The following is a 14,351-nucleotide window of genomic DNA, read 5'->3' on the forward strand; positions in this document are numbered from 1 at the left end:
CATCCGACGAAACCCTTGTGATCCCTCTTGACGCGCGAATATCAAATGAAACAGAAATACCCACATCTTTTTCCGAGTCCATGATTTGTATTCTGTGTTTGAATTTCGGGACGAAATTCCCTCTATCGGGGATGATGTGACAACCCGAATCTTTTTCCGTTAATGTTATCTCAATTCCGTTAATAAAATTTAAATTTTATTTAATTCCGTCAAATTCTTATGATTTGGAAAATCATTTAAGTTATATAATTGAATTTTCTTTTATGAGTCGGAACCAAAATCACGCGAAACCCCGAGTTTCCTTCGAAAATCAGCGAAATTCCGGCCTGACTGGTTTCACGGCCGTGAACCCGATCACGGCCGTAAACCCGTTCACGGCTGGGCCCCACCACCGACCATACCTCCCCAACCTATATATACAAGACTCCCACCCTCATTTAAAGTTTTCTGGCCACGAACACACTCCCTCTCTCTAAAAACCCCCACCCAAAAACATAAGAAAACTCAAGATTTCTATTCATCTATCACTCTACCCGCCTTAGAGCTCGTTAGGGAGCATCAAAACATTAGTTTTTCATCAAATCAAGTGTTGCTGTTCTTGAGTTTACGGCCGTACCCTTCAAATCTTCAAACCTTCAAGGGCCGCAAACCGTTTATGGCTGTACACCCTTCAAAAGTTCATATCTCTCTCAAGAACATCGTTCACGGCCGAAAACCCTTCAAGGGGCTATTCACGGCCGAGAACAGTTCACGGCCGTAATCCTCTTCACGACCGCAAAGCCTTCCTAAGTGGTGAATTTGGCTGAAAACCCGCTTTTCCAATTCAATCGAGTCCCGGTAACATTCCTAAACCAAAAACAAGTATTTTTCTAACACTATAAATAATGGTTTCGCTAATAAAATACAATTATGTATTTAATTGTTGATTAGGATCCCGTTAAGTACCACGTGCATCCATTCGAGGGTCTTCACTCCCAGTTTCCCTGTTTAACTTTTCACACAACCAACAGTGAGTTCATACCCCTATGCTTTTATGGTTTTAATGTTTTCTGGAGGAGGATACAAGCCAAACACAAATGATTTTGTGAATTTATACAAAAGGATTTCAAAATACTTAAAACTAATGCAATGGATATAGTCATACGGTTTCCACATTTCATAAAATAATTAGATATTTTATCCCTTTTGTATTATGCTAAGCATAAGGGATGTTTTTGACTTACTACCACATTGCATAGTTTTCGGATCAATCCACGAACTAAATACATAATATTCAGGCAAACTATAATAGGTATACTTTGGGATTTCAAAATACAGTATCTCAAATTCAGGATTTATACATTGTTAAACATATAAACTATAGCAGACTTAGTTTATGATATTCTTGAGTAACAAGGATACTTTATTACATAATTATTTAAGTATAATTATTTCTCCATTAAGTATACACACAATATTAAATACAATAGATCAATACAGGACTGCACGTAAATCCTATCAAAAATTGTACCCTTTGGTGTATTGAACTAAATCCTATCATAGTATAACCAGAGTCTCCTGGAGGGAGGGCATGAGATTTGTGAATAGATCTATTCAAGATTGACAATCCCACACCTGAACTGCTAGCTACAGTTAGGCAGGCATGCCTGGGGTGACAAATGTCATTTATCCGACACTTGAAGAACGTCGTAAAGGTCACTAGGTCATATCAAGCATGGTTATACGACTCACAATAGTATATCAAGCATGGTTATACGACTCACAATAGTATAAACTAACCTTTTATTTACAAGATTTCATTCTTCATTAAGTTTTATTTTAATTCATAGAACTAATAGACATTATACTGGAGGATGTCTAGGGGATAAATTACATGGTTTTATTTTAATTAATGAAACTACTATACATACTGGTGGTAACCAGGGTTTTCCAACAGAACATTCTATACATACTGGTGTTAGCCAGGGCTTTCGTACTTATAGATCAATGTAACAAACTCATACATTAGAAAATATTGGATTTTCTTGGAAGCACATAAACATTTTCATTGATTCATTATCAGGTTTCATTTCAAAAACATGCTTATGAACTCACCAGCTTTTATGCTGATACATTCTTTTCAAAACCGATTGTATTCTCAAGAAATCAGTAGACAGGTACCTCGGCAGACTTTTGAGAAGATGGATCATATAGAGTCACGTCTTTATTTTGCTACTTTTGATGTATATAAATATGAATGAAACAGATGTAAATACCTTTATATATATTCAATGTAATGGTTTTGTTTACTTTGATTACGATGATGCAATTGTTGTGATGCTACAAATGACGTCATCCACCCCCGGACGTTTCCGCCGTTCCGGTTTGGGGGTGTGACAGTCGTGGCTCTACTGGCTCCGAGATCTGTGATCTTATACCTTGGGCTTCTTGCCCGAACCCCCTGACTGAACCCCCTCTGGTTTCCTCTTCCTCTCCATCTCTAAATCTAACTCCCTCTCTCGAGCCCTATTAATTATGTCCTCCCGCGTCTTGCAGCTGGAGCGGCTCACAAACTGTCTAATGTCACTCCTCAGCATCTCATGGTATTTGGCTTTCTTCATCTCCTCGTCCGCCACATACTGCGGAACAAGTAGGGCCCTCTCTCTAAACTTGGCGGTAATCTCCGCCACCGTCTCCGTCGTCTGCCGGAGATCCTGGAACTCCCTAACACGCTGCTGCACCTCAATAATAGGTGCGAACTCGGCCCTAAACCTGGTCGTGAAGTCACCCCAGGTCATCGCATCCAACATTGTGTCATCACCAATGGCTCTCCCAACCTCCTCCCACCAATCACGTGCCCTGTCCTTCAGAAGACAGGACGCAAGCCTAACCTTGTCCCCCTCGGGACATCTGCTGGTGCGGAATGCGTTGGCGACATCCGCCAACCATCTGGTACTCGCAATGAGGTCCCGAGCCCCATGGTAGTCGGGAGCTCCACAAGCTCTGAACTCCCTGAAAGTCAATGTGTGCGTGTGCGATCCCATCATGGCCGCTATCTCAGTGCGGAATGCGCTCAACTTCTCATCCAGAAGCTCTAAGATACCCTCCTTGACCGATCCAAAAATCACAGGAGTCTGGTCTAGTATGCTGCGCATAATCTCCGAGGAGATGAACTCCCTGGTCTGCTCATCTAACTGCTCGGCTCCAGAGCCTGAGCCCGATCCCTCTCCGGCACCTGAACTGCTAACCGCTGGTCTAGGCCACAAAACCACCATTCTGAAAAACATATCGTAACAAATGTCAAAATACTAACATAACTTGAGGGATCACATACACTACAAGTTCCCTGGTCTTATCTCGGCCTTCCTTGATTCGAGTACGGATCCTCTGCTTTCAGTAGTACGGGCCCATACTACCTTCCACATCTATCCGTACTTTCCTCAAGAACTGCCTCGACTCCACCAAGTCCCTTCTACCACTACTACTGCTGATCTCATACTAAACTCTTCCTAGGCTTGCCCTAGGGTAGTCACCAACCCACTCTCCGCTATCAGCTGCATAAGAAGTCCCTGCTACCTCCTCTAACTAGCTCGTGAATATTATTACATATTACTAAGACTAGATAATTCTTCAAATGAGAGATCCTACCCTACAACGGTTGGACTCAAACAAGAGCTGCACAATAGAGCTAGACCTAACCTTCTAAAATTATTTAATCCTCGCAATATGTAACGTAACATATTCACTTACTATTTAGTAAAAGATAACTAGAACTCCTAAAAGCACAAATCAAGCATCATTCGAGCATCGAGTAAACATAATAAAGCATATCTCTCTCAGGCTACCCCTGTCTAATCTGTACTAGCATGCAGTTCATAAAGCTGAGATACATATAACATGCACATCAGGCATCCTTTCTAGATCCTTAGTCCTAAACTAGCATACAATTCTCATAAAGCTGATACACATATAATAGGCACATAAGGTATCCTCCCTCAATCCTTAGTCCTAATCTAGCATGATGTTCTCATAAAGCTGATAATCATAACATAACAATAACTTGTATGGGTAATTTGGGAGTACTTACTTGAGCTCGGCTGATCGTATGCACCACACCCTTTTCTCTTTTCAAAATTCTTTTCTTTTTCTCGAAGTTCTTTTTATAAAAACGATTTTCTTTTGAAAATTTTCATACCAATTCCTTAGTTTGAGTTCAGAAACACCCGAGAGTGTGCCCAAATCCCTCAAACCAAGGCTTTGATACCAACTTGTAACAACCCACAAAAAATACTCCAAAAATTTCGTTTTGAAAATTATTATAAAACCATAAACCATCCATAGTCATAGAGATAAACCATGTATCATGTATCTCAAAACGTCATATCAAATACTGTGACAAAAACATGTGATAAAATATATCAGAGTAATCTCCCAGGCTAGAAAGACTGTGGTGTGTGCCATGCTATCAACCCGAGCCCTTCCCTTTGCTAGTTGAAGTACCTAAAACCAAACCTGAAACTGTAAGCACGAAGCTTAGTGAGCTCCCCCAAACTACCACAAACCATACACATAACATCTAACAAATAGCATAACTCTAGGACTACTCCCAACTACATCGGGACGAACCCGACATCGGCTTACCTAACATCGGACTCCTTCCCGGCATCGGGCTCACCCCGGCATCGGACTACGTCTGGCATCAGGCTCACCCCGACATTGGGCTTGCCCCGGCATCGGGCTTACCCCGACACATACACAGCATAACATATATCATAAACACATAACATAACATATAAACTGTTGGATTAGGTGTCTAAGTTCATAACTATTTCTGGAATGTACTTGACCCAATTAACATGGTCCATTTGGGTTGCATGGCATTGCAACACTTGGATAGACTAAATGAGAGAAAGGACACTTAAGGATTATTAATATATTATTAGTTCTAATAGATTAATAACATTATTTAATTAGTATTGATCAAAGAATTAATTTGGAATTAATTAAGTGATCAAAAAGAGACTAATTAAATATATGGGGTTGATTGTGTAAATAATCTATTCTTATATAGTGGGCTAATGATCCATGGTTTGTATGGATTGGGCTAAAACCCATAAGGTGCTCCATGGATAATCCATGGAGGTTACAAACCCATGGATCATGGAATATGAAAAGCCATGACAATTAGGGTTTACATGGTGTAACCCTACTTGTGCCACAACTATATAAGAAGCTCCAAGGCAAGCAAAATCGTCACTAAGTGAAGAACAAGAAGGCTATCCGATTTTGAGGTGTTAGTGAACTTCTCTCAAGTCTATTCCAAGAGTTGTAGTTTTGTGTGAGACATTTGAGGCATCACACTTGAGGTGCTAGGCTCACAAGGTTCTCAAGGAATCCAAACTACAAAAGGTATGTTCTTCTTTTAGCATTTATGTTTAAAAGTTCCCCATGCTATGTTAGATAGTTGAAGAACCTTGGAAAATCAAATTTGCATGTATCTTAGTCAAACATAGATCCAAGGTTTCTAAGGTTGCATGTACACCTTAGGAGTGCTAGAATGCTCAAAACCCTTCATAAACTGCATCGGGCTTACCCCATCATCGGGCCAAAACCCGGAACACATAACATATAACAGATAAGCTAACATACATCGGGCTTGCCCCGGCATCGGGCTTACCCCGGAACACATAACATATAACAGTTAAGCTAACATACATCAGGCTTTCCCCGGAACACATAACACATAACATGTATGAATCACAAAGACATCAAGCATACATATACTCTTCTCGGGACCGCCCCGACATCAGACCGAAGTCCGGAACTACTAACATCTAAACGGGCCGGCATTGTGGCCTTAGACCCGTTCCTACTGGAGAGAAACTCACCTCTCAATCTGGCTGCTGAGAACTCGTGCAAGGTAACTCTGTCTGCTGCTCCAACTACACTCCGGCTATTATGACCAAATAAACACTTAGTTAAACACTGAGAATCCCACTAAGGGAAAAATGACCATTTTACCCCTGCTCTAACTTTGGGCCATATCCATGACCCAATTCCAACTAATCCTTATAAGTCCACTCATGGCCCACTAAGGCCCACTAATGGCCCAATTTTCTAAATTGGGCCCAACTTCTCAAATGGGCTTTTCCTCCCAAGCCCAAAAAGTCCTTGGGCCCTTGACTGACTTCTGAAGGCCCATCTCGGCCCAATTACTGCTATATCCAAAGCCTGGCCCAAACCAAGGCCTAATAACATAAAGCCCACTGTCTGAGTGTACGTTGAGCGTACCCTTCTGTACACTGCGCGTACTGCTTGAATGGCTTGTACGCTATGCGTACTGGCGTGTACGCCCAGCATACTCTCCTGTTAATCCATTTTCTCAAAAACTGATTAATCCTTTAATACACTACGTCCAAACTACAGATCTGAGTCCAATACTTCATCCTAACCCATAAAGTCGATCACTTGATGGCTTGCAACCCACCAAATGAACCCAACTCTAAAAATAACAATAAACTTCCATGGAAATGGCTAGATCTCATGCATGGCTACATAAAAGCTTCAAAGCTTGCAACTTTAATGCTTAAGGGACACTTTGAGCTTCAAGGGTGGCAACCCTAAGCTCAAAAACGAAGTTGCATGAACAAGATCCATTCTTTGGACCTAAAAGGTCCAAAGCTTCAAAACCCTAGATCCATACTTCTAAGAGGAAAGGTAGGAGCTTTATACCTCCTTTGGGTGCCAAAAGATGAACTTGTTCCAGATCCTTGAGCTCAAGATACTCAAGTGCTTCTCCTCCAACTTCTCTTCACTTCTTCCAAGCCTTTCTTCACAAAAATGAACTCAAAAAGGTCAAGCACACATAACAATGGAGTATGAGGCGAACTAGGGTTTTCTGAGGGTGAGGGACTGGTGTGGAGGCTAGATGGGAGGCTATAATGGGGTATTTATATGTCTTAAACCCTAAAAATTAGGGTTTGGCATCTGCCCACGTACGCTGGGCGTACCTCTTGGTACGCTGCGCGTACGCCCCCGAGCCCCTCGAATCCAATGTGCCACTACGCCCCGCGTACAGCAGGTTACTCCCAGTGTACGACTTATGGGCAGCCCAACTTCTTGGCCCATTTTTGCTAAGGTCCACCCCTAAAGGTCCATTGTCCAAGTGTTAGCCCAAAGCTAATATTAAGCTACATAATCTAAATAATACCTCGAGAGATGGATGTTACAATCCCGACCTCATTATGTTTTTAAAGAGACCTATAATTTTCTTTCTGATGATGTCGTTCACATTTGTGAACAAAAAATAGGTGTGAAAGGTACATTTTTAAATAAACTAACCCATTTACACAAAATCGTTCCAACTTTAATTTTTTACCATAAATAAATAATTTCGTAATTTTTTTATGTTTTCATGCGAGAAGCTAAAACCGGAAGCAATTTACCACCTTACATTTTCATACATTGAGAAATCTTTATTGAGCTCTGGCTTGAGTCTTAAGCAAATAGCCAATATATCATTACCTGATCACAAATATATTCAAGATTCTTCCAATATGTTAATTCAAGACGAGCTTAATTATGATCCGTCAAGTCTTGAAGTTGAACATCAACAACTGCATTCCAAATTAAATGTCGAGCAAAAAAACGTTTATGATACAATTATGAATGCAGTTAGCAATAAGAAAAGGTGGTGTCTTTTTCCTTTTTGGTTATGGAGGAACAGGAAAAACATTTGTTTGGAAGACATTGTCTGCTGCTATTAGATCTAAAGGTGAAATTGTTGTCAACGTTGCTTCAAGCGGAATTGCAACACTGTTGCTCGCTGATGGTAGGACAGCGCATTCAAGATTTCATATACCAATTAACCTGAATGAGGATTCGTTTTGTTCTATTACGCCAGGTAATGATGTAGCTGCCCTGTTGAATAAAGCGAGACTTATAATTTGGGATGAAGCCCCAATGATGCACCGTCATTGTTTCGAAGTAGTTGATATGACACTTAGAGACGTTATCATACCATTGGCAAGGATAAACCATTTGGAGGCAAGACCATTGTATTTGGAGGTGACTTTCGTCAGATTCTTCCAATAATACAAAGAGGAAATCGTTCAGATATTGTCCAGGCATCATTGCGTTCATCAAGATTATGGCGTGAATGTACGGTTTTACGTTTGACTGTAAACATGAGGCTTCAGGCCAGTTGTCCAAACAATGATTTCGAAGAGACAAAATCATTTGCTGAATGGATCCTTAAAATTGGTGAAGGTACTATCGGTGGTCCTAATGATGGTAAAGTTGAAGTTGAATTTCCAGAAGATGTTATCGTTCCCTCTACGGGTGACCATATTCATTCAATTATATCCTCTATTTATTCATCCTTTCAGAACCATCTTGATGATGCATCTTATTTTCAAGATACAGCTATTTTGGTCCCTACAAACGAAGAAGTCGATGCTATCAACGACTACATCTTAGAATTGATGAAAGACGAAGGGAAAACTTATCTGAGTTCTGATTCGATATGTGAGACCGAAGAACAAGATTCATTTGAGGAATCAATATACTCTCCAGATGTGTTGAATGGTTTTAAGGCTTCTGGAATTCCCAAACATAAGCTTATACTAAAAAAAGGTGTTCCGGTGATGTTGCTTCGTAATATCGACCAAACCAAAGGACTATGCAATGGTACAAGATTACAGATCGTAAGGCTTGGAATACACGTCATCGAAGAACGAATCATGTCTGGTAGATTTTTCAACGAGACTACTTATATATCTCAGATGAAGTTAACCCCGTCTGATAAAAAAATTTCATTCCGTTTTCAGCAGAGGCAATTCCCCATAGTTGTTTGTTTCGCTATGACCATTAACAAAAGTCAAGGACAGTCATTATTAAATGTTGGATTATATTTGGGTAGACCTGTCTTCACTCATGGTCAGTTATATGTAGTTGTTTCCCATGTAACAAGCAAAAAAGGGTTGAAGGTACTTATATGTGATGAGGAAGGTTGTTCAACTAATAAAACAAAAAGTGTTGTGTACAAAGAGGTACTTTAAATATTATAGATATTTATCGATTTCATTGTCTCTTCTTCACATTTCAATAATACCAATACCCATAAATATTTTTTTAATACTTATGGAATATATGTAGACGTTTCTATGTTTTTTTATGCGTTCCCCCACGTTTAACACATGTAGTCAAAACTTCCATCACATATTTTGTCATCAATCAATATCATCACCACAATTCACAGAGCATAGTCAGATTCCACTCTAAACTCTAAAACATACGAGGACAGGTGGCATGACTCTAGTCTATTTGGCAGAGTACCAGTTTTTGGCAAATTTAGCATCAAATGATAGCCCAACTTTAAGAATGTTCTTCCTATCAAAAGGCTTTGACATACAATCCACCACTATCTTCTTCGCAATTTCTGCCTACTCTGTTGGCCCTTCCAATATCACTTCATCATGAACCTGTGTATGTGTGTTCCAAATCTCATTTATCCGTTTATTTTAGATCTTTCTTAAAATATAAAAAACAAAAGCAAACTTGTAGAAGTAGCTTCCACCCAAGTTCTCTCAAATGAGCGTTCTTAGATATTTCCAACATGGCACACATAGCAACTTCAGCATCACTTCCCTGTTCATAATATATATTTTTTTATATCAAATTTACTCGCTTCCATTTTTTTTAAATTAGGCTGTTATGTTAGAAAATAAACCTGGACCGAGGGGGGGTATTAATGGCAGCACGCTCAAAGTTACCTCTGTGAGATGGATGGGCATTTTTGGTAGACAGAAAAGTGTGTGCACGTCCCAACCATGTATATACACATCCAATTCTGTGAGCTTCCTTTTTACGTGCTTCTTGCCACCTTAACACTTCTTCTCTACCTCCATACCATTGCGCAACCGTTTCTCTTGCTTCATTAACCGAAACCTTCCAATCACGCGACAGCCCAATAGTAGTTTTCCCATACGCAATGGAAAAATTAAGCATCTTTGCTTTTCTCCTTTCAGAAGCAAAAATATCCTAATCATAAACAAAACACTATTAATACAGAAAAACACCTACTGATAATGACAAAATATAACTCTTGGCTTACCTTTAGAAGAGGAACAGGTGGAGTTTCTTGACCAGGTTGAGGATGCCATTCTACAAGAACTTGTTTACTTTCAATGGCTTCACAGATGTAAGGATACATATTCATTGCAGTTCTTGAATGAAAATCTCCACCAACTTCAAACGCATCCAACATGCTCTTACAGTTTACAAGATGTGCAAGAATCCGAAGCTCCAACTATAAAACATAAATAAATCAGTTATACAACCAGATGAACTCTATAAAATAATTAACTACTTTACCTGTCCATAATCAACAACGATGAGAGAGTTCCCAGGTGCTGCTATAAACGCCTGACGAATCTTGTATCTATCCTTCCCTAAAGCAGGTTGATTCTAAAAGTCAAAGATAAGAATGAAGTTGGAAATCAACGAGTCAATAGAGCAAACTTCACACAACGCATCAATTGCATGAAAAGCCTCCTGTTTGTTAGGGTGCAAAGTCACTCTTGGATGTATTTGTGCTTTACTCTAGATTTATTTACTCCTTGTGTTCTTGAGTTTACATGATGATTCACTAGATCTTTTCTTATTCCGCACATGCCATCATAATCAACACCACTACAATTGGTATGAGAGCGGGTGTTCTTGATTTGATCAAAAATTGATCCATGGTGGCTTTCTAGATTTGGTGATTCTTCGTTTTTGATCTTTGATCTTTGTGTTTTAGAGAGTTTTTGGATTCTAGAAATCGAATTCATCTTTGATTCTATTCAAAATTCGATTTTCTTCACTAGAATTCAAGTGATTTTTACTTTCTCTCTCTAGAAAACTCATTCAAAATCACTTTCTCTCTCTAGAAATCTTCAAGTTTTTGTGATCATGGTACGTTTGGAATATGATTCTTGGGTTGTAATCGTTGAAGGTGTGAAATACAAGGTCAACAAATTTGAATTTTATGGGTTATTGTTAAGTGGGTTGATTTCATTGGATTCTATGGTTTCTTATGGAGGTTTGAACTATGTTCGTGGAAGATTAGTATTTCAACCACTTTCAAAGATTGAATGCTTGTATGATCTTTTCATTATCATGTTATTTCGTAGTGATAACCGAAAAGAAGGAGAAGAAAGAGATTTGTTTAATAAAAGATACATTTCTCTTGTTGAAAACCCAAGTGATCTTCATGCTCTTAAGTTTGTTGAAGATGTTCTTGATGATGATCATCATGTTCTTGATGTTCAAGAAAAAGGAGTTCAAGTTGATTCTCAAGATGAAAAAGTTTTATGCTCGATTAGAGTTCAAACCGATGATATTTTGTGTTCTTGTGATTCGTTTGAAGGAATGATTCGTTATCGGAAGCCGATGATCCAAGAAATTCACAAGTATCAAACTCCAAAAGATTTGGTTCAAATTCACAATGTTGATGTTGTGGAAAGTGGGTTTGTTCATGAAATCAAGTCTTCAAGAAGCAAAAAGATGAGAAAGAGAAAGAAGAAGAAAATTAAACGGAAGAACAAGCGGGTTTATTCACAAAAATCGTCAAATGTTGTTGTGAATCCGAAATCCGTGAAGCAAATTTGGGTTCCAAAGCAACAATCTCCAAAGGTTGCAATGAATTTGAAGTCAAAACCCAAATGTGTTGGTGGTTCTTATGAAGATGTTCTTGGTTTGATGAAGAACACGAAGAACGAGTTGTACAACACGTATCGTGGGTGGTACAATGTTCAAATTGGAGATTTTCTCGTTCCGACAAAAGAACCAAGATCTTCTAAATTTGATTCGTTCGCTGCAAATGGATCTCGATTCGTCAAAAAGGTATCTCAAATTCTCAAATGGATTCCAAAACGTCCATGATTTCGATTCATGATTTACGTTTTTCATTTTTGATCGACTTGCTTCATTGGATCATATCTGTTTCAACCTCGTTGATTGATCCAATTATTTTTGTTTAGATCATTCCGAACCAAATCTTTACTGTTCATCTTTTTATAAACATTCGAATACTGTTCATCTTGAGCCCAATTCATTCCGTTCCAATTTTTAGCCTAATTTGTATTTATCGGTTGTCACAAACGAAATGTGAGCCCAAGATCAATTAGATTCATTCCGCTTATTCAAGTTTTAGTCTTCAACCATTGAAGTCGATTGTTCAACCATTGAAGTCGATTGTTTTCTCACATCACAATTCACGCATATCGTATCTTGTATCTTGCGTCTAGCATCTGATTATCTTTGATATATAAATGGATAAATTGGTTAAGTGTCCATTTTTAGCATCTGAAGTTTCGATTTGTCAATTGATTCCTTCACTTGGATCGATTTGGAAGAAAGTCTGAGTATAAAACTTGTGTTCTTATGATTGAATTGTTTAAGAACAGGCCATATTCAACGGATGAAGATAGGGATAATTATCGTTCAATCATGGATTTGATATGAAATTGTACAGAGAATTGTTAAATTCGTGTTTGATTGGACTTTCGCTAATGGAGAATGGGAAGAAGACAAACGGCGATTTTGAATTAAGTTTTTCAAGTTCTGATTTCGATATGGGTTTGGATTGTCGGAGGTCTATTGATGGAACTGGAAATCGAAAGCTTGTATTGTGAATAATTGATGCCAAGAGGATGAAGAAATCGTTGATGTGTTTCAAATCGATTGGCTGGAAGGATTGTTGATTAGACGATTTCAAATTTTGTGGAAGGTTGTTCGAATCGAAATGAAAGTCAAGGATTTTGATTTTCGTGTCAAAGATTATCGGAAGTCAAATCGAAAGGTCAAAGATGGAGGTCAAAATAAGTGTTGTTGGGAAGTCAAAACGAAAACTGATTGAGAAAGCATGGATTTTCGATCTGATTTTTTTTTAATGGAGATTGTGTATTTCGAATTTTATTTGGGATGAATGAAGAAGAATTTTGATAATAGCGAAGAATTGGATTACGAAGTTTTTGAGATTTCAATTTTCGTTATGAAGATTTAATTGACGAACAGTGAATATGTTTGCATCGGGACTATTTGGGAAGAAGATGTTCAGATTTTCAATTTGGGTCCCTGCTGTTTTAACGACTTTATAATATCTAACCAGTTTTAACATTAAGGGTTGATTTTGTTACTTTTGTGAAGTGGGATGAAGTTGCTCATTTAGCCCCTGCAGTTTCGAATTGTTGGCAACAAATACCCAACTTCGAAATTGGGCTTATTATCTGAGAAAATGAAGATTTTACAGTTCTGGTGCCTGCAGTTTGTGCGAATTTACATTTTATGCCCAGTTTCGCAAATGGGATAGAGTTTCGCATATTAGGCTGTTTTTGGCACAATGGGTCCCTGCAGAATTCTGTTATTGACAGTTTTTACCCTGATTTTGGAAAATCTTGCAACTTTCACCCAAAAAGTCGAAAATTTTCATAAATTGGAAATTTTTTCGAGGCTTTTTCGTGATTGTTTTTCCGTGCAAGATTTTTGGTGATTCATTTTTGGTACACATCAAGGGGGAGTATTGTGAAGTTTATTCCTCGGGCGCTTCTCACCCTTAATGGGTTTTATAATCATTTTTTGATTATAAAAAGGGGGAGAATGATGGGTATTCGAAGCGGGTTTGTCGGATATTCATTTGTGGATTTGAAGACCGGTGTTACTTCGAGGGGGAGTTTGGTCTTGATCGGGCGAGCTCGTTGGATATTGAAGCCGATTATCCAATCCTAACTTTGAGGGGGAGAATGTTAGGGTGCAAAGTCACTCTTGGATGTATTTGTGCTTTACTCCTTTGTATGTGTAAATGAGTTGTCTTTCCTATAAATAGGAAGTGAGTGACACTCATATTTCGAATGATCATTTTGGAGTGTTAGACTAGAGAGAGAAGTTTGTACAAACCCATTTGTATATCCTTTCTAGATCTAATATGAGCTTATACATATTTATTTACTCATTGTGTTCTTGAGTTTACATGATGATTCACTAGATCTTTTCTTATTCCGCACATGCCATCATAATCAACACCACTACAATACTAACTATTCATGAATGCAACCCCTTGCTCGACATGTTACAAAGGGTATTGAAACTGAATGAAATAACCTTTATATTTATATACATATACAAATATATATAACTAAAATTTAAACGAAATTTGGACAAATAACTGATACCCTATGTCCACATCCAAACAAGGAAAAGGAAATAAAGCGAGTTATTAGTCCTAAGCCCTTTAAATCTTATATATATATATATATATATATATATATATATATATATATATATATATATATATATATATATATATATATATGATTTTTGGGGAAAATATA

At 38.3% G+C, this 14,351-nt stretch overlaps 3 protein-coding genes across 3 annotated transcripts; 2 read left to right on the top strand and 1 right to left on the bottom strand.

Annotated features, from left to right (window-relative positions):
- Positions 1-7,647: 7,647 nt before the first annotated feature.
- LOC145157665 (uncharacterized) lies at positions 7,648-8,073 on the top strand. The gene has a single exon (XM_079076675.1). It carries the CDS (start codon positions 7,648-7,650, stop codon positions 8,071-8,073), a length of 426 nt encoding a protein of 141 aa, XP_078932801.1.
- A 92-nt stretch (positions 8,074-8,165) lies between these two features.
- Positions 8,166-9,038, top strand: LOC145157667 (uncharacterized). The gene has a single exon (XM_079076676.1). The coding sequence runs from the start codon at positions 8,166-8,168 to the stop codon at positions 9,036-9,038; it is 873 nt and encodes a 290-aa protein (XP_078932802.1).
- A 384-nt stretch (positions 9,039-9,422) lies between these two features.
- LOC145157668 (DNA polymerase I B, chloroplastic/mitochondrial-like) lies at positions 9,423-12,077 on the bottom strand. The gene is made up of 6 exons (XM_079076677.1): positions 12,015-12,077; positions 10,354-10,446; positions 10,094-10,288; positions 9,820-10,020; positions 9,538-9,627; positions 9,423-9,461 (listed from the first exon to the last, which is right to left on the bottom strand). The coding sequence occupies exons 1-6, from the start codon at positions 12,075-12,077 to the stop codon at positions 9,423-9,425; spliced, it is 681 nt and encodes a 226-aa protein (XP_078932803.1).
- Between the last annotated feature and the right edge of the window lie 2,274 nt (positions 12,078-14,351).

The sequence above is a fragment of the Lactuca virosa genome, chromosome 2, assembly GCF_052849685.1.
Source record: "Lactuca virosa cultivar CGN04683 chromosome 2, Lactuca_virosa_CGN04683_v6, whole genome shotgun sequence".
Classification (NCBI taxonomy): Eukaryota; Viridiplantae; Streptophyta; class Magnoliopsida; order Asterales; family Asteraceae; genus Lactuca; species Lactuca virosa.

Excerpts from the sequence above, each read along its gene's own strand:
- LOC145157665 (XM_079076675.1), top strand. The coding sequence starts at position 7,648 with ATGCAGTTAGCAATAAGAAAAGGTGGTGTCTTTTTCCTTTTTGGTTAT.
- LOC145157667 (XM_079076676.1), top strand. The coding sequence starts at position 8,166 with ATGAGGCTTCAGGCCAGTTGTCCAAACAATGATTTCGAAGAGACAAAA.
- LOC145157668 (XM_079076677.1), bottom strand. The coding sequence starts at position 12,077 with ATGAATTGGGCTCAAGATGAACAGTATTCGAATGTTTATAAAAAGATG. Across the intron at positions 10,289-10,353 it reads TCGTTGTTGATTATGGACAG|TTGGAGCTTCGGATTCTTGC; the intron begins GTAAAGTAGTTA and ends TATGTTTTATAG. Across the intron at positions 9,628-9,819 it reads AAGCTCACAGAATTGGATGT|GGAAGTGATGCTGAAGTTGC; the intron begins GTATATACATGG and ends TATTATGAACAG.